The 22,778-nt window shown below is 41.1% G+C and overlaps 1 protein-coding gene and 1 long non-coding RNA gene across 4 annotated transcripts in view; one reads left to right on the top strand and one right to left on the bottom strand.

Moving 5' to 3' along the window:
- The window catches only part of LOC143839547 (uncharacterized), a 36,518-nt gene extending 25,554 nt beyond the window's left edge, over positions 1–10,964 (bottom strand). Inside the window, exon 1 of one of the 2 annotated variants that reach the window (XR_013231757.1) lies at positions 10,178–10,964. This is a non-coding gene — a long non-coding RNA (uncharacterized LOC143839547). Of the gene's footprint in view, positions 1–9,239; positions 9,619–10,177 lie in introns of those variants that run through there. The other variant, XR_013231756.1, reaches the window with a different exon arrangement.
- SACS (sacsin molecular chaperone) overlaps positions 1–22,778 on the top strand; it is a 49,902-nt gene that overhangs the window by 10,126 nt on the left and 16,998 nt on the right. Inside the window, exons 2-9 of one of the 2 annotated variants that reach the window (XM_077341695.1) lie at positions 428–917; positions 12,149–12,299; positions 13,284–13,371; positions 15,059–15,144; positions 17,019–17,130; positions 18,591–18,737; positions 19,785–21,267; positions 22,066–22,157. In XM_077341695.1, coding sequence (XP_077197810.1) covers positions 880–917; positions 12,149–12,299; positions 13,284–13,371; positions 15,059–15,144; positions 17,019–17,130; positions 18,591–18,737; positions 19,785–21,267; positions 22,066–22,157 — 2,197 coding nt within the window. In that variant the 5' untranslated portion in view covers positions 428–879. Of the gene's footprint in view, positions 1–427; positions 918–9,692; positions 9,909–12,148; positions 12,300–13,283; positions 13,372–15,058; positions 15,145–17,018; positions 17,131–18,590; positions 18,738–19,784; positions 21,268–22,065; positions 22,158–22,778 lie in introns of those variants that run through there. The other variant, XM_077341696.1, reaches the window with a different exon arrangement.

Raw genomic sequence — 22,778 nt, 5'->3', positions numbered from 1 at the left:
TGCTAAATCATTCTATAAATACTCTCCAGTATTTTTTATCCAAAAACCTCTAAGTATCCCATCCGTAGAATTATTCTGATCAAAGTACCAATCATCTAGCTATCAGAACTTTTTACCAAAGTTCACCTGTGACATTAAGAAAGGAAACCTCTGGCTTTAACTAGATGAATTTCTGAAGAAAGCAGAGGCTTACATTACCCATAAATTCCTTTATAAGAGGAGAAGAAAAATCTTTACTTGCTCTCCCTGTGCTTGCAAGCTCCCTAGTTTAAGGAGGAATTTATAATTAGAAACATGACTCATCATAGCCAGGAACTGCAGCTATGACTTGCCTTCAGAGGAAATGACTTTTCCATACCCTTCACTTTCTGGCAGTGTTCATGTCACTTCTCCCTGCTTTCACTCTTTCTATGTTTTTACCCACCAGGAACACGGATGCACCAATGAGAGGTGGCCATTAACAGACGGCGGGAAGAAAATGGACAGAGCTGAGTTCAAATGTTGCCTTTTGTCCCTGAAAATAAGATAACCATTTCCACAATTCTACAGTTCACCTACAGAACTGTAGGTGGTGGGAGTTCTATTTAAGGCTCCTATTGTGTTCTTGAGTCTTTAATCTGCCGCTGAATACAAGAAAGGCAACCCCTCTGAAGAACTAACAGAAAAATATTTGACAAGGAACGAGGATAAACAGCAGGCCGTGCAAAATATAATATTCTTTTGGCGATAAGAGATCAAGAAACTAGTGAGTGTTCCACGTGGTCATAGAGAGCTGGAATCTTTTTTTTTTTTAATATAACAAGCTGAATGTACAATCATAGGAATTTTACAAAGATTGTACCATCTATGGCTGCTTCATGTTCCTAGCAGGAAAAAATCATGGACACAGAAAAGATGAAGACCAAGGATGAGCTCAGGTAAGTTAGTTAACCAGTGTAATACATTGAGGTACAAAGAGATAATAGTGGAATTACCCAATCTACCATGTACATTTCTGCCTTCCATGTAAAAAGTTGGAAAAAAATCAATCATGTCTTCCAAGGAGTTCAGAGTGTCACATATGATTCTTCTCTCCTCACTTATCCTCACAAAAACCAAATGGGGTGAGCCAAGCTGTGATAAAATGGCTGGCCCCAGGTCATCCAATGAGCATAGCAGAGATTGGAATATTCGAGTCTTTCACTTTCAGGGCACATCTACCACTCAAATTCCTACTGGTTTAGTACTACTGATTCCTCGGAACTGAAATTCCATGAGAGTAATCAGGGCTTTCTACTCAGTAGTTCAAGATCCTTTGAAGAAGACTGTGACGATTCCAATGATATAGAATTTCCTTACTGCATGCAATCATACGCTTCCGTGAAACAGTTTTTTCTCATATGAGACGTTTGAGCATCAATCAAAATGCATTCCTCACTGGACTGTGTTTGATACAGTATGTCAAGGCCAGACTTTTAGCCTAAGATCCATGTATCTAGAGGACCATCTGTTGTCATATATTCCAGTACATTAACTATGATACTCAGGTAGCCACTTCTGAATGCTTCTCCACTTAAAGGTAGTTGGCCTGGCATGAACCATGGCACTGAAAACTACCATCAAGTCACAGCTGACTTATGGTGATATGAGCCAGTAGCCAAAATCCCCTATAGGTTTTTGAAGGCCAGAGACATTCAGATAAGGTATGCCATTGCCTTCCTCTATGACATTACCCTGAACTTCCTTGGTGGTCTCCCAAGGCAGCATGGTGTAGTGGTTAAGAGTGGTGGACTTTAATCTGAAGAATCGGTCTTCATTCCCCACTTTTCCACATGCACAGTGTGGTCACAGTTCTCTTTGGGCTGTTCTCCCAGAGTAATACTGTTAGATTTCTCTCAGCCCCACCTACCCCTCAGGGTGACTGTTGTGGGGAGAGGAAGGGAAAGGTGTTTGTAAGCTGCTCTAGGACTTCTTTGGGTAGTGAAAAGTGAGGAATAAAAACACAGCTCTTCTTCCCATTCAAGTTCTATCCAGGGTTGACTCTGCTTAACTTTTGAAATCTAATGAGATTGGGATAAGGCTATCTAGATCAGAGTGGTATGAACCATAGCATGAGCCCTTTCCATAGTAGGTCCCTGAGTGGAACTGGTTCCTTAAGGGAAACACTTGTCTTTAGACATTTCATAAGGTGCAGGAAGTCTATTTTATTTGTCAAGGGTTTTAATGAGGTACAAAAGCAGGAATCTTTGGGTGAATGGGGATAGCTGAGATTTTGTTAGTTTTTAATTGTAATGATTAATGACTTGTTCACTGCTGCTTATTCTGGCCTCTGTGTCCTTTGTTCTTTTCCCCTCTTTTATGTTTCACTTTCAAATTTGACATTGTAAGCTCCTTGGGGTATGGATGTGCCTTTTGGCTATGGTACTCCGTAAAGTGCTATGGCTGATGGTGCTATGTCAAAATAAATATTAATGATAACTATTCTAGTTCAGCATTCCTAGAGGAATGCTGAATACATATATATAAAATCTAAAGTTCTATTTCCATTGCTCTTTGCAAGACCTCTCGGACGATGGCATTAACTTCATAGTGACTTAGACACGTTCATATTGACTACAGATTAAATTCAAATGTGTAAACTACATATTCTTTGAGTTATGCAAGTTATTCCTTCTAAGCTTCAGTAACTGGATCACAGTAGAATTCCCACCTATCAATAACATTTCTGTTTTCTATGGCTCAAACAAGAATAAAATAATGTTGCAATTAGTTAAGTAACATCCATTCCTAGAGGAAGGCAACATACAGTCTTCAAACAATTCACTCTGGAGTAGCCATTTAGAATTGTATTTTTATGGCTCACTGAACTGTTTTATGATGGAATATGTTTGAAACCGCACCGAGCTGGTTTTGTTGGGAAGGGCGGTAAAGAAATCCCATAAACAAAATAAAACAGACATCACTGGGATTATGCAAAAGCTAAGTAGCTTGATGGTTTCAGTTTGAATAAAGGGTTGACATGTGACTGGTCTGTATAGGATCATAGAGTTGGAAGGGATCTCCAGGGTCATCCAGTCCAAACCCCTTCTTCCCACCCACTTATAATCTGCCTAAGAATCAGCATTTCTGTCAGATGGCTATCTAGCCTGTGCTTAAAAACTTTCAAAGAAGGAGAACTCCCCCACGTCCCGAGGAAGCCCGGTCCACTGAGGAACTGCTCTAACTATCAGGAACTTCTTCCTAATGTTGTCGAAAATTCTTTTGAATTAATTTCATCACATTGGTTCTGGTCCGACCCTCTGCCCTGATGATATAGTGCCAGTTTGGTCCAGTGGTGGGAGTACTGAACTAGGATCTGGAGATCCAGGTTTAAATTCCACTTGGCCATGGAAGCTTGCTGGGTGACCTTGCAGTAGTCACCCACTTAGCTTAACCTCTTTCCTCATATGGCTGTTGTGGTGTGGAATGGAGGGGAAAAGAACTATATAAGTGGACCCCATTGGGGAGATAGGTAGGGTGGAAATTAATTTTTAAAAATAAAAGGTCTCCAGTAGATACAGACTGTAAATGTGGGAAACCCATGTTCAAGTCATTGGGCTAGGCCAGGTATTGCTCTCTGAACCTAAAATATTTCACTTGGACTGCTGTTCTGCAACCCCTTGTGAACGACTGATCTGCTTTTCCTCTGTAGCTTCATGAGCATAAAGTGTGACTTGTTTGCTGTAGCCCTAGATGGGACGGAGAAGTACTGGAAACTCAGCCCAAAGTTTCCCATCTTGCCTATTCCTGGTGTTTCAGGAACTAAAAGGGGAGACTCTGTGGCTTAGGGCAGAGCATGCAGAAAGTCCCAATTCAGTCCCCAGCATTTCCAGTTAATGGGCTCAGACAGCAGATGATGGGAAAACTTTCCTACCCGAGACCCTGGAGGGCTGATGTCAGTTTGAGCAGATAACATTGATTCTGATGAACCAATGGTCCGATTCTGTTTAAGGCACCATCATAAGTTCATAAACTCCAGTTTTTCATGGTTGTCTTTCTTCACAAAGAACAGCCCACAGAATTTATAAGCCAAAGAGTAGGGAATTCTTTATTGGTGAACAGCTAGATTTAATCCTATACCTTTAACACAATGGATAGCATGACTTCAAATAAGGCTATACTTACATGGGACTTTACAGCAATTTGGTATCTTCTAGATGTTGTCTTCCTTTGCGCCATTGTCACTAGTTGCTTCCCACTATTGCTATGCACACTGCTTCTCATCTATGCTAGCGTTGGTGCAAAGTACTTTTTAAATCATTGGACTGGCACAAAGGCAAAATAGAGCAAAAGGTTTGTAACATTCCTACACAGTTCTTTATAGTGCATAATCCTGAGTGGTTGACTAGATGCCCAGAAAAAAAAAAAGTCAATCCAGGTCACTGCTTAGGAAGATTAATTTATTAGATTTTTTAGAAATATTGATCTGAAGCTCTTGTACTATGATTGGCTTGATTCCACTGCAGTAGAATTTGCTTATAATGTAAAAACCTGGAAAATGGGAGAATTAACTTTTAAAAACCCTTAATACTATATACATATATAAAAGCAGGGTCAAACTTGTTTATAAGGACATAAAAATATTGAGTGAACTGACATTGAGATGACTTTATATCTGAAATCATAATGGAGCCATTAAATTATATGGATGCAACATATTGATTGTAGTTTTTTAAAACTAAAATGCTTATAGAAAAATAGCAACCAAATAGACCATTATAGTTATATAACAATATGAGGGAGGGGTCATGTATACATAGTGTTCTGTATCAGCAAAATAACTGATGCTAAGTAAACCAAAAATACTTTTGCATGTTTTTAAAGAAAGTATACAGGATAATAGCTGATTGATACATTACTCTTCTAGAGAATACCATAACCCTGTTGATCTTTCTGAACCTCTCATTGGCTTTTGTTTTAATTGGCCATAGTGGAGTGATTGCATGAAATGGGTATCATATAGCTTAACATGGTGGCTCTGTTTCTATCTAGCTGACTGGTACCAGAAAGTGGGACTTGGGGACGTCTGTGGGCTTCGTACCATTTGTGCTATGATAAGCTACAGGGCTCATTCTTCTCCATTGTGATTACCATCAATATGAAACTGCTGGAGGTACCCATCCAAGGAATTGGAGTGACAATACTCAGTTCTCCTCCTTTTCATTGGTGCTTGATGAAATACTGGATGTTCTGAACTAGTGTCGGTAGGCAATAACGATCTGGGTGAGGATTAGATAAAACTAGTCAGTAATGGGGAGGGCCATGTCAGAGCATCTGCTTTGTGTGTAGAAGATACCAAGTACAATTTCTGTCATTCCCAGATGATTTTTTTTAAGTATCAGGTGGTAGGTGATGTGAAAGATCCTAAACAGCCATTGCCAATCAGAGTAGTCAGCACTGATCTTGACAGACCACGTACCTGATTTAATATATGGTAATTTAATATGGTATATTCAGTGTGGGCAGTCTGAGAGTGAGAATGCAGTCTATTTTGGATTATTCTCCCCTAAAACAGCTCTTGGATGCTACTGGATTCTTGTCTTTCAGGGCCTGATCTCCTTTGTTGCCTTTTGCTCCTAGCTATATCTCTTCCTTGAGAGGCAAGTTCTTCCTGTGGTTATCATGCATTAATCAAATCCAAAAGAGATTAGCATGCTGTTTTGGCCTGTTTCTGAGAACTGTTCAAAAGCATTGGTATGGAACACACCTGCATAATCATTGTCTAGCATAGGAGGGGCTCTATGGCCCATGGTAATTGTAGTCTATGGACATCTGAAGAGCCACAGTTTGGTCTAGCACAAGTCACACTTAAAGGGGACACATCTTTCAAATCTTAGAAGGACTAAATTGGCTACCAGTATGCTTCCAGGAATAATCCAGAGTGCTGAAATTATGACCTTTTCAGCCATAAAGGGTTTGGGATCAGAATACTTAAGAGCAGTCTGTTCCCATGTGAGCCTGCCTATCTATGGACATCAGCTTCAGAGGCTCTTCTCCACATGTACCCTGCTCATAAATATCTGTGAAAGGTTAAGCAATTTCAGATTGTTGTTAGCATGTTGCAGCAGAAATAAGCAGGGAAACACAGAAACAGACCTGGAAGTGACCTCAAAAGCCATCTAGTCCAATCCCCTGCACAATGCAGGAAACTGACAACTCCCCCCCCCCACTCCCCAAGTGACCCCCTGCTCTATATATAGGAGACAAAAAACCTCCAGGGTTCCTGGCCATTGGTCAATCTGGCCTGGAAGAAAATTCCTTCCAGTCCCCAAAGTGGTGATAAGAGTCTGGCAGCACCTTAAAACTAACAATAGTTTATTCCAGCATACATTAAACAATAAAGGGGAGTCTTCCATTGTCATGCCTCAATCAAGAATGCACTGCCCATTATCAGCCATCTTTTGCCAAGATGTTTGAACTTTCAAAGATCAAATCAATTGTAAGCTGCCTCAGGAACCAAATCTAATGAAAGGTGCAAAATATTAATTTAGCATGTTTTAAAAAACGAATATTACATTTGTGTGAGCGGCGATTGTATAGCCTTTTTAGTCTGTATGAGTCAGTGTGGCCTTTCATTATACCTCTTATTATTCTGAATTGGTTTGTCCAGCAGCAGAAAACAAGGCAGGCTTGCTGGCCTACATTAGATTCATTTAGTTCATTGGGGAGTACTGCTGGAACTGATCACATGGAAGTTGAATTTGAAAAAGTAGGTAGGCCATAGCCTATGTGCTATGTTAGAATAAAATATTAAAATAAGTGCCACTGTAGATTTTTGTTAAGTTTCTTGCTACAAGACTGATGTAGTAGTTTCTCTGGGATTATTAGCCCATAATTAGTAGAATCCAAAACTTAGAGTTACATCATTTTAAGATCCATTACTTTAATGTCCTGTATGCTCATTATGTCCTCTTGAGCACAAATTAGATTTTCTTCACATTTTTTTAGCTGAAAAGACTGCTTTCTTTGAGAACACAAATCTGTTCTGTATAAAAAGTAGATTCCTTCCACCATACTTGGAAAGGTGATTCATAACACTGAGTTCCTAACTGAATGGGCAGGTTGTCATTTAACATGGAAGATCTCATTAGCTCGCTCTAGCATGAAATCTGAGAAATAGTGATAGTACTATTAGAAAATAATACTCTAATGGATTTTTAAAAGTATTTCTCCAGTTTTATGCTAGCAGGAGCCTCAGACCTATATAAAATGCTTGGCTTAGATATCGAAGACTGAATGTGTGTCTTTTATTGTGGTACAAAAAGTTCCATAAGCTATAGATTATTTCACATTAAAATGTGGTTGCTGAGTCATTGGCATTTTCCTGCCAGCACTGCAGAATCTTAGCAGCTGCTGCTGCTATAGATCTACTGCAGCAGATGCTCTGTTGCATTACTAACCCCCCCCCCCCTTCCCCATTATTTGTTCAAAGTAACCACATGTGTGCTTCCCTTCTTTGGGCGGTTTCAAATCTTTTATTTGTAGGTATGTCCTGTTATACTTAACCACTATGCATAGTTGTCCTAGATGAGTATCTCGTAAAGGTTATTTGTTTTGTGATGAAAGGCCACAAACTCACAAAGGTTGACATTCCAGGAATAACTGATTGTGATTCAAGATGTTTTAATTCTTTATTAGTAGCCAAGCTGAAAATGGTTCATAAAATACCAGTCTTGAAGGAGATCTGAAGTCAATTATAGATTTGCTGCTTTCAATAGCTATTCTGTTGTTTCTCTTTGAATCTGTGCATCTCACAGGCTGTCAGGCAATAACTAAGATTTAGAGCCAGAATCCAAAGAAAGTATGAACAAATGCAAATAGCTGAGTTGTTGAAGCTTTTAGGCGTTCCTCATGTGGCACACCAGTCAAATATGTGGGAAAGTTTGATTTATTGTTAGAAGCCTTCATAGGCAACAACAGATGTTTGTGAAAGCTCATGCCATGTAAAACTGTTTTTAAGATATCACAGTGGTTCATAGGGGAGGGGAAATGGGTGGGTTCTGGTACTTGAAGAAAGCTGTTCCCCCAACAACAACAAAAATGCTTTGTTTGAATGCATTTAACATTGTTCAGTATAAGCCACTTCCCTGTACTATCTGGGCCATAGAATGTCTTGCTTTTGACTTAACTGCGATATTTACAAATCTTGGGAGATGTTGAGTTATATGTAATTCCCCTGATTCAGCTGGAATGACCTGTGAGAAGAATCAAGTTGTATCTTGTGGAGTTGCCCTACTACCGATGCAAAAGGATAACAGGGAGAAAAATCCTATATCCACAGTATGCATGGTGCTCTAAACTATGGATAAACTGTGCTATCAGCTCTGATACCACTGGTTAGAATCCAGTGTGTCTAAATAGATGCTTGGGATGTGGAATGGCATGGTATAGTCCGATCTTGTCAGATCTCAAAAATTAAGGTTAGATACTTGAATGACAGACGCCTGAGGAAGACTCTGCAGAAGAAGGCAATGGTGAACTATCTCTGGTTCTTATTTGCTTTGAAAGTCCTTGCTGGGGTCACCAAATGTGTCACTTGCCTAGGTTAAAAGATGCCTGAGTCCGATGATTCAAATGAGTAGCCGTGTTGGTGTGAAGTAGCACAATAAAATCAGAGTCCAGTAGCACCGGTCTTAAAGGTGCTACTGGACTCTGATTTTATTGAGTCAGATGAGTTTGTGCTCCTTTCTCCATGCCTGAGTGACAGATAAACCATCACCTCAGTAGTCTGTAGGCAAAGACTGATTTTGAAGCCCGACTTTAGCCCAGATATTATCCGTACTGCTACTGAATTAGTGTGGGTGCTCTTGGTATACTTATTCTTTGCCCTGCCTGAGAAAGGATGAGAGTCCCAGCTAGGTCCTCCTCTGATGATTTTTGCTGTTATCTCTCTCTCTATATATATCTATATATAGATAGATCTATATATAGATAGATAACTTTGAAGGTTTCAAGAGAAGCTCTCCATCTAAGAATCACATAAGAGATGGGATCAACATCCCTCCATCTCAAAATGAGCGTTCAACCAACCCAAAGCACCCAGCCCCTTGTCGATGCCCCATCATTGTCTCTGGCCCAACGCATGACACCCTCAAGCCTACAGTGAGAAAAAAACGCGTAATGGGGGTGGTGATGGTTTCGCATCCGTAAACTGGCCGTGACCAAAACATACAACCCCGCAGGAGACGGTCCCTTTTTGTAGCCAGAGAAGAAGAAGTCACCTTCAAGATCCGCACCCCAGGCTGCTTCATGCCCAGACAAGGCGCTTTGAACCGTGACAGAACGAACCTTCTCCTGGCGGACGCCTCGAACGCTCCTTCGCGGGATGTGCGCGAAGCCCACGCGGGCAGCGTCTAGAACAGGGTCAGACCCGGGAGGCTTGTGGGCGTGAGAAACAGGCCGCCCGTGCAACGGGGCCCTGAGGCGTTTGCACGGGGCATCCTGCAATGGCTTCAATAGGACGTGGGGAGGGGCACAAACAAAACGCCTGAGGGTGGAACTGAGGCCGCCCTTTCCACTTCGCCGGTCGCTTGGCAGCTGGCGCGTGTTAGCAGCCGGACAGCCAGCTCTTTCTCCCTCCTTTCCTTCCTTGCTTGCTTGCTGCGGAGAGGCCTGGCCACACGCCCCCATCCCTCCCTCCCTCCGGCGTCGCCACTGCCGCCAGCCCCTTCTCAGGCAGCCCCACCCCTTTCCCCATGTGCGGAACCGGCGCCGCGCCGCATACCGGAGGGCGGAAAGGCCTGGCGGATGCGGCTTCTAACGGTCTCTTTCCAAGCCGTGCGGCGCGAGAGCGGCGGCGGTGGTTTCGAGCGGCCACGGACGACAGGCCTGGCCCCAGGCGCTTTCCGCAGCTGAGGAGGAGGCCGGCCCGGGCTCTGCTGCAAGGGCATGTAAGGGAGGCCCGGGCTCGGGCGCGCGAGGGGCGGGGAAGGCGGGCTACGGCCCCCGGGCTGGGAAACAGGGCGCCTGGTTCTCTTTGCCCTCCGCGCAGGGATGAGGGGAGCCAGAAATAGCTCGGCTCCCGAGCCCTCAAGGGGAAGGAAGGCCTGCGGGCTCGCTGGGGTTTGACGGGGCAGCCACGAAACCGCAGCCTTCTGCGGTCATTGCGTTTAGAAAGGTGTGACTTCAGTTTAAAATTTTACCTGTAAAATTTATTTACCTGTTCGTTGCTGCAAAAGACAGCCAAGTGCTGGGTTATGAACAGGAACAGTGAAGATAGATTCGAGTGGGTGGCCGTGTTGGTCTGAAGTAGCACAACAAAATCAGAGTCCTGTGGCACCTTTAAGACCAACAAAGATTTATTCAAGCTGTGAGCTTTCCAGTGCAAGCACTCTTCCTCAGACCAGAGACGGTTAGGGATAGAGCAGTGTTTCTCTAAAACTGTCCATTGCGTCTGCTGTTTTTATGCTTTTAGGTTATTAATAGTTTTGCTTTGGGAAAAAAGGCAGTATTTACTTGTGGTTTTTTGCTCAAGCTTGATGTAGTGGCTAAGAGCAGTGGCCTCTAATCTGGATTTGATTCCTGCTCCTCCTCCCCCATGCAGTCAGCTGGGTGACCTTGGGCCTGTCACAGTTCATTCAGAGCTCTCTCAGCTTCTCCAACCTCACAGGATGTCTGCTATGGGGAGAGGAAGGGTCAGCAATTATAAGGCGCTTTGAGAGTCCTTTGGGTAGTGAAAAGCAGGGTATAAAAACCTTTATATTTTTCTTAATGCTGCTTTTATGTCCATGCTTCCACTTTTAGATAAACAATTGCTTGTGCTAGAACTGTTATGGAATATATTACTAAAAAAATTCAGTGATGCAAGTTTCTCTGAAGGACTGAGGCACAAAAGTGATACAAATAAGTAATTTCCCAAAGATTTTGCATCCATTCTATGTTCCCTTCCTGCTCCACTGCCTGGCAGTACAGACTCCATAGACTGCAATACATTTGTTATTTTTCAGGGTGGCATAACATGATTTGGGTTTTGCAACACCCCCACACCCACTCCGATCCCATTCCCTGGTTATCTGTGTTTTGCAACTGGCAGTGGGAATATTGAGGAAGGGGGGGTTTGTTACATCAGCTTCCTGATCTGGTACAGTACCTACATATTTTCTTCACCTCGCCAGCCTGAAACATGGTTGGAGCATCCCTAGCGATATGTCAACCTTTGGAGAAAGAGGCAGGTGCAAAGAAACCCGAGAGTATATTCAGGATAATAGCAATGGATGGAAAGAAATTAAAGGGCAATGATGAAGTGCCTTATTTTCCACAACAGCCAGTCCCCCCATAGAACAATCACATTAGAAGAACATATAGTTGTTTTTAGACAAAGAAAATTAAACTACATAATGAATGTATCATTCACATCAGTGACTTTCCAGAGTTTCTTCTACATGTCTCTCGGAAGGAATCACAGTGGTAACCTGAATTGGGAATTAATAGTTGATTAGGTCAATTTCAATACAACAACTTCAGAAAGAGAGAGAGGCTCTGTTTATTCTGTGTAAAAAAATGCAGAGCTGATTAAGGCATCAAAAAGGCAATTTAGCAATCCTAAACAGGTCTTCTCAGAATTCTATTCTAGTATATCCAGTGGTGCTTACTACTAGGAAAGTGCATTTAGGATTGTACTCTGTAAATTGAGCAAAAGGTAGAGCATCTTTCCTACAGAACACTAAAGAGGTTGAGCCTTTTAACCTAGAAAAGTGTGGAGAGGGATATGATAGTGGTTTATTCCATTATGAGTAATGTAGAAATGCACAAAGATTTCCCCTTTCTCTCATATTACTTTTGTCATTCAGTGAAATTGAAGAAAATAGGTTTTGAACAGGCAAAAAGAAGTGGTCCTTAATCAAATATTAGATATTAGGATTACAAGAACATCTGTATCTCGACTCTCAGCATCTAATAAAGAGAAGGGGAATGCTTTTGGGCCTGTTTTGTGAGATTATGCAGGCTACAGTAGATGATCCTTTGGTTTGATAATGCAGTTTTTATATACAGATACAGTCAAAGTCAATGAAACTATTACATATCTGAAGAATTCCATGACAAATGAGACACCGAATGTGATACGGCAACGTATTGGTTTTTTCTCACAATTTATTCAAATCAGACCTCCTTTGATTTCTTGTTGGTGTAGGTCAACAAGGGTAACTGTGCTTCATGACTATGTGGGCTGCAGGACATTTGAAGTGCTACCTTCAGTGTCTGTGGGAGGCATCAAGGAATTAATTTATCCAGAGACGGGTTTTCCAGTAAGTGAGCAGCGTCTCTATCATCATGGGAGAGAGGTAAGCTTCCTCATCTGTTAGAACGTCTAAACCTTTTGAAGTAGCCCTGGAATGAGTCTTTCTCTTAAGACCAATGTAGTCATGCTGTGGCGCAGAGTGGTGAGCGGCAGAAATGTTGTCTGAAGCTGTCTGTCCATGAGGTTGGGAGTTTGATCCCAGCAGCCGCCTCAAGGTTGACTCAGCCTTCCATCCTTCCGAGGTCAGTAAAATGAGTACCCAGCTAGCTGGAGGGTAAAACAGTAATGCCTGGGGAAGGCACTGGCAAGGCCACCCTGTACTGACTCTGACAAGAAAACGCTGGAGGGCGTCACCCCAGGGGTCAGACATGACTCGGTGTTTGCACAGGGGATACCTTTACCTTTAGTCATGCTGTAGTTAATGTGTTAATCAGCTGGGGAATGAAATAAATAATATGTACATTGTTGTACACTCCATCATTCTGACATTGCAAAACAAATGAGTTTATATGGGAGAGCTGTGAGAAAGTGTGTTCTCTTACTGACCTAGGTAAGGATGGTAATTTTGAGAGTCCAAAAGGGCTTGTTCTCAGCATGTTTCTTTCCTTGTGCCCTGTTGCAACATTTCAAACATACTGGTATCACATCTTAAGTTTGTAGTCAGTGTTCTAGGGCAGTGAGGCACTCATCTGAAATGGGGCGTGTTAATTGGGCAGTTGTGATCTGTTTCTGTGCTTACTGGTGCCACTTGAGTCTTGGTAATAAAATCCAAAATATCTTCAGTGGATTGATTGGTGAGTGCTGAACTCATCCTGCATATCGCATCTTGTGCCTTCAGCTTTGCCATAGACTCAAGGTTTCCTATGTTTTTGAGCTTTGCAATCTTCCCTGTTTGGTCAGGTAGGGAGTAAATTACCTATTTCTTTGAAAAGTGAAGCCATGTGTTAACTGACTTGGGTGCAGTTATGGTGATGAGAAATACATTCATGCAATAGTGCATAAAATCTAAAACCTCTTTTCATTACAGTTACCTGACTTTGTCATGATCGGGGACCTTCAGACTTCTCAGAACCACGTGTTTCTAGATCTTTGGTCAAAGGGCTTGAAAGGAGGAGGTACAGTAAATATCCATATACCATCTCTTCCATATCTGTCCCTCTCATTTCCTCATCTCTCTGTTATTGCTCTTGTCTATTTAGTGGCTTTGTATTCTGATGTAGCATCTTTTGGACTGCATATTATTGAGGTCATCCTGAAAAAGTTGATCCCACTTGGATTCTCTGCCCTCCACCAATCCTGGACAAAAGGCTGTGGGAGGGATTATACTGGTCCAAGAATCTTTTTCCTTTAGGGCACTCCCCACTCCAATGATCTCGGGAACGGAGTGCATAGGACTAGTGTGGAACTCAGTGGAAGTTTTGGCCATCTGTCTGGTGTACAGGCAGTCTAATGCAGCAGCAGATGCCCTTCTGAATTTCCTGGAGTTGGTGTCTGATGACACTGGTAACTTCAGTATCCATGTAGAAAAAAAATTCCCCACAGAATTTGGACCTAGTGTCTGCCATGGCAACGCTGGGATTCTCCCAATTTGTTACTAGTCCCAATTTGTTACTCGTCTCCCAGTTTGTTACTTGTGCCAAGCAGGTTGCACTCTGGACAATCGAGCAGTGTGCTATGGTCAGACCATTTTGCCCTCAAAGCTTGGATTGATACCCTACTCCCTCCCTGTGTAGGCATAGAGCTGATTTAGACTCGCTCAAGGAGAATTTTTCTGAAGCTGTCAGCAAGATTGCACCGCAGCATCTTCTCCACTCTCACCTTAAGCTGTATACACTGGAGCTGTGCAAGTGGAAACAGGAGCTGAGACGACTTGAGCGAGTTTATCAGAAAACTCATGGCAAGACCACAAGAACATCTTAGAAGATGTTTATGAACACTTATGAGATGATTGTAAAAGTCACAAAAAAGGAATTTTTTGTGGCTGCTATTGCCTCTGCTAGCTCATGCTCAACAATTTAAAAAATTTGCTCATTGACATCATTAACTGATCGTCAGAAATTGATCAGTTGGACATTAGCTGTGAGGCTTTCTTAAGCTACTTTGCGGAGATCTTGGTGCTCTGCCATGACCTATCAAGCTTGATACAGATAATGAACCGGAAGCCCCTTGGTCATCTCAAGGTCCCACTCTGGACCATTTCAATTGCTCACTTCAGCCCATGAGAATGTGGCTCTGACAGCAGTTCAGTCAACTACTCACTCCCTTGACCAACAAGATTTTTTGGGGTATGAGCTTTTGAGAGTCATAACTCCCTTTGTCAGTATCTGTCAGAGTGATCTTATGACCTGAAGGGAAAGGACACTTTCAGTTTCAGTAGACAAGGAATACCACCTTCATTGAAAAGGTGGGTGGAAATTCATGATGGTGGCTTGACATGGGGAAGGGGGTGCTTATCTGGTGTGAAAGGGAAAGCAAGGCAAATCAAGATGAAAAACAGATTACCTTAGTGCATCTGGAATCTCCATTGCAGGTGCAACTTGATCATAATCATGCTAGCACTATGACCACTACAGGAACCTCCCCTTATTGATTTTGATTTATTAAATTTATGTGGAAGCAATCCTCATTGTATCATCAGTGAACAATTTGTGGAGTGGTAGACATGTTACCTGTCCAACATGAGCAATTGTGACAAGGTTACCAGTCACCACTGCTATGCAACTGCCTGGCTGGGAAAAATCTAAAAATGGTAAATGAATGTGATGAAGAATAATTAAACATATTGACTCTTGGGCATTTTAGGTCGTTTTGGACAAACAACGCCACCACTTGTTGATTTTCTTAAAGATATTTTGAGAAGATATCCTGAAGGAGGACAGATTCTTAAGGTAAAAGCATAAATATTTTAAAGTAAATTTTATAAAAGATCTTTGCAGAGTTAAATAAATTGTTACTTAGACAGCATGGAATTTTGCTGCTAATCTCTTTTGATACACTGAGTTGACTTCTCATTGTGTATCAAAGAAACGAATTCAGGAAGTTTGTTTAGTGAAAAATGGTGGGGAGGGGTTAGTGCATAAAGTGAGTTATGCTAAGAATTTTGTTTTCCTCTCTCAAACCAAGATCCTGGAATATAAGATATATGTGATAATACAAGCAAGCTTAAACTGGGGTTTTGATTTAGAAAATGTTTTAGTGACACACACCATAAAGCAAAAGAAAACTTGAAGAAATTTAAGGAAAGGTTTTAAAAGCAATATATGCAGTTCCAGAGGCACATAAGGTATATGGAAAATAATAAAAACCAGCTCCCTGGATGTTGGTTTCTCATAAATAAAACCAAAAATATTCCAAAGCATACAGCCAAATTCGATAGGTGATATGGGTGGGGTAAAGGAAAGAAAACAAGAAATGCAAAAGAAATGCCATTGCATTGTAGGCTATACTTCATACAAAAAGCTGGCCATCACAGCCTGACCTCCCCCAACCAATCACAGGGCTGTTTCTGAGGTACATTCTGGATGTGAACATGTTGCCTCCTCGCAACCAGATCCACAGCTGAAATAGATGAGCTTCAGAAATGACCTTGACTATTCTCTACCTGGGAAGGTGACTAACACCTCCTGCAGACCAGAGAAAACAGGGAAAAAGTTCTTAAGTGAATGTTTTTGTGAGGATGGCTTCTGTCTTGAGAGAAAAGGCATTTCTAAATCCTTTCCTGGAATACGGTGAGAAAAGAAAAGGAGAGCTTCCCGCTGGCTTTCTTGTCTGCTACCGCGGGCACCATGTATTATCTGGACTTTGTACTAGTTCCCTCTTGTGACTATGGTGCTTCAGAAAGTGGGGAGCTATAGGAAAGGTTCCCTGTGCCACCACAGCCTCTCTTCGCTCCATCACTGGGCTTAAAGAAGGTGGCAAAAAGTGTAGAATGATTAGCTATTTCTTCGTAATAGTGGATGCTTCAGGTATCTTGGACGCGTCAAAGCCGGATGGAGGCAAAGATGACAGCAACAGGTAGCAGAAGGAAAAGTGGAACAAGGGAAATTGAACTGGGGGGAAATTAAGAAGTGGAAGCAAGGGAGGTGTGAGGAGCTGGGGCTTTGAGGAGGAACTAGAAAGATTCTCTCCCAACATAGCGCCTGTTTAATGTTTTGAATGATTTTTTTAAGTGTTATTTTTATATTTGCTTTTTATTCACTTGTGATGATAATAGTAAATAATGTTATGTCTTCTGTGGCCCTAAACTGTAAAAAAAAAAGTAATGAACAAATAAAATGCTTAAGTGTGGGGCATTTTTGGGTGTGGGATCAGGCTCCCGGTATGGTTGTGTTAGTGAATAAACTTCACATACTATTTCAGCTGGAAATTAAGTTTTCAGTGATTTTATTGGCTTAATTTTTCCTTCTGTTTCAGCATTATAACTTATACAACAGTTCTGATACTCTCTGTTTAGGGGGAGATGAAGTGTGCAGATTCCTGCAGTTATAGAGAGTGGTTTTTAGGAAAACATTTGCTAGATTTGCCTTGATTGCTACAGAGGTGGCCTGGGGAGGGTGGGAGAAAATAATATTCTCATTCTCATTAAATAAAAAGGTAATCTGCCACTTACATGGTGGCACTCCTGGGGTCATGAAATATTTTACAATATATTTGTTGATTAGCATGTCAAACCTGAGTCAAGGTAAAAAATTTTCTGGTTTGGTCCAACTTTTTATTGATGGTTCATTAAATGAGATATTTGTTTTATTCTACCCCACCCCAGGAATTAATTCAGAATGCAGAAGATGCTGGTGCCACAGAAGTTAGGTTCCTCTATGATGAGACTCAATATGGGACAGAGTCTCTGTGGTCTAAAGACATGGCTCAGTACCAGGGTAAGTATATCATTGTTCACATCCAGTTTTATTCCTAGATTATTTGTTGTCTTGTGAAGCGGTGATAGACTTAAAATAAAAATGAATGTACGAACTTTACATTTAAGGTGCATCTCATTCTTATCTTTTATGAACAATTATTTGAATATAATCTTGGATTGTACACCTAGATATTTCCAGTCTTAAAATATGCATGATATTCTGGTTAGCCAAAACAGTATTTGGAGATATGTGGTGATATCCATGGCCATCATTAAAATACTCTCTAGATTGTTTCTCTGCCATTCCTCAGTTAACTGTAGGGGATGGTTTAGATATTTAAAAAGCACAAGTTTGATTTGGCTTGAATTCTTTGGTTTTATGTTGGTTTTGTTGGGCTTGTTGGTTCTGCTTGTACTGGAAGCTTTTGGTCAGTGGTTGCTCCTGTGTGTGATGGTTATTGGTTTTCTTTGAACTTTTCCCCAGTAAGAAACAATGGAGACAAGTAAGATGGCTAGGGGCACCTTGCTCCAATTTGTTTGAGACTTGTGTGTGTATGGAGGAGGGGGTCCTTAGTGGACATGCAGCATGAGTTCCCCTGTAATTTGGGTGTAACTTTGTTGGAAAATAGCCACTTTAGCCCCTTAGAAGTTCTCCTATAGGGAATAACAGAACCTGAGTAATTCTAGAATCCCAGAATAAAAGCAAACCTGCATACCAAAATTGTATCAGGCTATCTTAATAACTTGGAATACCAGTATTTATGCCCTTCCTGATATCTGAACCTGAAAAACAACTTCAAAGTTACACATCTCTAATGTAGTCTATTTTCATCTGTTTGTTTACCAATATGGCCAATAAAAGGTGTGTACTACTGTTTTAAGTTTATCCCAATATGTTTTTTTTTACAGTTTTCAGAAATTTTAATTCTCTATAAATAAACATATGCACGCCACATTTCTTCCTCTTCCTCTTCTTTGGATTTATTTCCAGTTACTCCCTAAAAGGCTCGTGGTGGGGAACAGACATCATTAACCCCATTAAAATTCCCATTAAAAACTTTAAAATCCCCAACAAGGCAGAAGGAAAAAAAAGAGTCCCATTTCCACCCCACTACCGAAGCGGTAGAGGGAATGGAAGGGAGTGATGTCTACTTCCAATCCTGGTGGGGGGGAGGCTATGACTCTAGTTCACTAACCCCCAGCCTCAACCATAGACCTGGTGGAAGAGCTCTGTTTTACAGGCCCTGCAGAAAGCTGACAAATCCCGCAGGGCCCGCAGCTCACCTGGGAGCTCATTCTACCAGGTAGGGGCCAGGACTGAAAAGACTCTGGCCCTGGTCGATGCTAGGCGCACTTCCCTAGGGCTGGAAACAACCAACAAATTCTCACCCGCAGAGCGCAAGTGGATATTAATATTCACTTCTTGGGAAACTTTTGCCAACATACTCATTTCTTTCTTTCGTCTCCTTTGTCCTTTAGGTCCTGCACTTTATGTGTACAACAATGCAGTTTTTACCCCTGAGGATTGGTATGGCATTCAGGAAATAGCAAGAAGCAGAAAAAAGGATGATCCTCTCAAAGTTGGAAGATTTGGAATTGGATTTAATTCAGTTTATCACATCACAGGTATTTATACTGAACCTTTCTAAACAAACAAACATCTAGAGTTTGATCATGTGAGGCATGTTTCCTGTTGGTGCTTGACCTTAAAATTTGTACTGAAGTTAGAAAGTGATGTGTTCATTTAAATATGTACTGGTTAATAGAAAACAATAGTGCTATTAATAATAGCCCAGTTTAAGTCCTGTGGTACCTTTAAGGCAAACAAAATTTTATTCAAAGTATAAGCATTCATGTGCAAGCACACTTCTTGAGATATTGAATTAAAGAAGTTTGGTCTTAAAGGTGCCACTGGACTTAAACTATGTCCTACTGCTTCAGGCCCACATCTACCTAACTGAATCTATAATAATAACCCATACAGAGATATATTACATATTGCTGGACTAGTGAAACTTAAAAGATAATTTACGAAGATTCAAGCCAATGTAGCTCATGTGCATAGTCATGAGTTTCCGTGAACTTCTTCCACTGGTTAAGTGAAAGAGGATCTCTAGAGGTATTCAGGACTGTTATGGTGCTTTCAAAGGTGGTCAGTGAATACCAAGCTCCACTGGCCCAATACCCTATCTTTATATCTAAGGTGAGTAGGATCTCCAACTTCCTGAGTCATTTGTTTTTTTTCTCCAGCAACAGCAGTCAACTAGCATTTGGAAGACAGGGTACGCCAACTTTTAACCTTTCAGGATAGGTTTCCAAATAGGAAGTTTGTGGAACTAGATTTTGTTGGTTATCATGAACTTGGTCCTTATCAGTTAATTTATACTAGGCAGAATTGGGAAACGCTGCCTCGTTTCTGAGGAAGACTAATGTCTTCCATGAGGTGGCTCCTTTTGCAAAGCTTGACTTCCAGATAGTTAGAGAGAAGATATGGTTTTGTTTTACAGAATCTTCATCACAGCTTTTAGCTGATTTTCTTCTTTTTACCACTTATTTAAATTGGGTTTTAGTGCACAGTCTAGTCATTAACAGAAGGCATTTAAAAAAAAGTTCTGTTGCATTTTTTGGTACTGTGGCCATACTATTCATATTTTTTTATTTTCCATTTTGTAGATGTACCTAGTATATTCAGTGGGGACCAAATTGGAATGCTGGACCCTCATCAGGTACTTTTTGGACCCCGTGAATCAGGCCAGTGTTGGAATCTTAAGGATGACAGCAAGGAAATTAATGAACTCACCGACCAATTTTCACCTTTCATTGGTGTGTTTGAAAGCACTAAAGAAACTTTCAAACATGGACACTTCCCAGGTACATTTTTCCGCTTTCCTCTTCGCCAGCAACCTTCCCAGCTGAGTAGTAATCTGTACAACAAGGAGAAAGTCCTAGAATTGTTTGAATCCTTCAGAGCAGATGCAGATACAGTACTTCTGTTCCTTAAGTGTGTGCAGGATGTGTCCTTACATGTTAGAGAATCTGATGGCTCTGAGAGACTAATTTTTAGAGTTACTGCTAGTGAGAATAAAGCTTTGAAGCATGAAAGACCCAACTCCATCAAGATTCTGGGAAGTGCAATAAATCAGTACTGTAAAGGAGTTCCAAGTAACAGCATAACATGTGTGACATACCATGTAAACATAGTTCTAGAAGATGAGAGTGTTAAAGATGCACAGAAAACATCCTGGCTGGTATGTAACAGTGTTGGAGGAAGAGGAATGTGTAGTGATTTGGACTTTTTGGCTGACGACTTGAAATATATCCCAACAATTGGCATAGCTATGTCATTGTCAACCAATGAAGAAGTAAAAGGAGCTGTGGCCCAGTTTTCAGGAAGAGCATTTTGTTTTCTTCCATTGCCACCTGGTGAGGAAAGCAAGACGGGCCTTCCAGTTCACGTTAGCGGCTTTTTTGGACTCACAGATAACAGAAGGAGTATCAAATGGCGAGAGCTTGATCAATGGCGAGATCCAGCAGCCTTGTGGAATGAGCTTCTTGTGGCCAATATTGTTCCAAAAGCATACGCAGTCCTCATATTGGAAGCAATTAAACGGATGGAAACAGAAGAGAACGCAGATTTCCCTTTGTCGGCTGAGAGGATTTACAGCTTGTGGCCAGAAAAGAATAAAACAAAAGTCCACTGGCAGCCAATTATAGAACCTCTTTTTAAAGAGCTGTTCCAGAATGCAGTTATATACTCTCTCAGCGATCACTGGATAAATGTGGAGGAAGTGTATTTCTCAGAATTGGACAAGAGTTTGGAGTATACCCAAGCCGTGCTAAGCTACCTCCAGGACTCAGGGAAAGAGGTTGCTAAAGTACCAGAGAATATTGCAAATGCAATTCATCTAATTATGTCTGGTACCAAACCTGTCAAAAAAGTGACACCAGGTACTCTGCGACAAGTTTTAAGAAAATCTGGGCACAGGCCGTCTGCGGATGAGAAGCTTCATATCTTGGAGTTTGTGCTTAGCGATGGAAACTACAGTGAGCTTATTGGGCTGGAGCTGTTGCCCTTACAGAATGGGAGCTTTGTTTCATTCTGTTCATCTGCATCGGATCAAGATGCCGTTTATATAACTTCAGAAAGTTATCCAAGGTATAAAATGCATTTAATAATTAGTTTAATTGTAAAGTTTTTACTTAAGGGTTAAAACTGTATAGTGTAATTTTCAGGAATGGCACATACCTCGGCAAAGGTTCCTGCTTGTCTTCTGCTCTAGAGTAAAGTGACCAGATTGTCCCACTTTTGGAGGGACATCTGGGGGTACCTGGCAAATTGTGCTTACGTTGAAATTAAAAAATATTTTTTTACAATATTTTTTACAATATTTTACAATATTACAATATATTACAATATTTACAATATATTTTACAATATTATTTTTGTGTTCTATGCGTTCTGTGAAACTTTTTGTTGCTCCATATAGACCAAATTTTTAATCAAGAATCCCCCGGTCAATGGTGTCCCACTTTACCATTGTTAAAATCTGGTCACCTTACTCTAGAGCAAAGTTTCTTAAACTGTGTGTCGCAACTTCATATGGGTCACATAACTGAATGTGGGGGTCATGAATCCTGGTGATTTCCACCAATACTGCATTTGTTAGGGGCCTCACAGGCTGCCTTTCCAGTGAAGCTCCTGAATTGGGTGACAGGCCAGAGACCGCATGCACATGTTTCTGGCACCCAAATTTCTTGTTACATGATGTTGCCTGAGAAGTTCCTGCTTGTGTGGGGAAGGTGGCAAATATAAGCACAGACAGAAACTAAGCTTTAAATCAATTCAAAGTTGTATATAAAAGCATCTGGTGTTACAACTTTTCAATATTCCTGCTTTTGAACAGTAACATAAAGTATTTACTTTATCAATACTCTGTTTTTAATGACATACTAGGTCCCTCTTCCCAGGTCTTGAAGGAAGAATGCTTGTTGATGACTTGAAGCCTCAGGTTCTGTCTGCTTTGAAGGAAGCTGCCAAAAGTAGAGGTAATTTTTTAAAATACATCTGTCATCATTGTAAAGGAAGGTCCTGCCAAAATGAAATATGCCCAGGCTTAAATGTTGAAGAAGGATATAATGGGTTTATTTTAAGTTAACACCAAGTGTAAAGTGTGATTTAAATCATTATTTTGTTGTGCATCAAATATTTCCTGACAGAGTTTGTTAATTGCATATGATAGCATTTAAAACCAAGCAACTCCATGAACTCAACGGCACTTAAATTTTCTTAAGAGTGGGTGGATTAGTGCAGCTTAACCTCTCTGTATGCATCCTAATGAATGCTCCCAAATTTTGTTCCTGGATATCAGAGAATCTTCAGAAACAGCATAGGGGTTTGGGGGGGGGGGGAGGTAGAGTTACAGCGGGAAGTGGATCAGTGGTAATCGTAGCATTTTTTACATAGCTGAATAACCCTAGAATAGTATTGCTGGATTGGGTCCACTGATACTCTAATATCTATTTTGGCTCTCAGTTTCTCTTTATTTCTAGAGGAAGAAAGTAGGAAGGGGGCTGTGCCACCCCACACTTTTTAAATATCTTCTTAAATCAATAAAACTACAGTTATTGGCTAACCAAATATCAAATAACAGAATAAGCAGGCAGCAA

Source organism: Paroedura picta, chromosome 6 (assembly GCF_049243985.1).
Source record: "Paroedura picta isolate Pp20150507F chromosome 6, Ppicta_v3.0, whole genome shotgun sequence".
Taxonomy (NCBI): domain Eukaryota; kingdom Metazoa; phylum Chordata; class Lepidosauria; order Squamata; family Gekkonidae; genus Paroedura; species Paroedura picta.
This window is presented reverse-complemented; position numbering and strand designations above follow the sequence as displayed.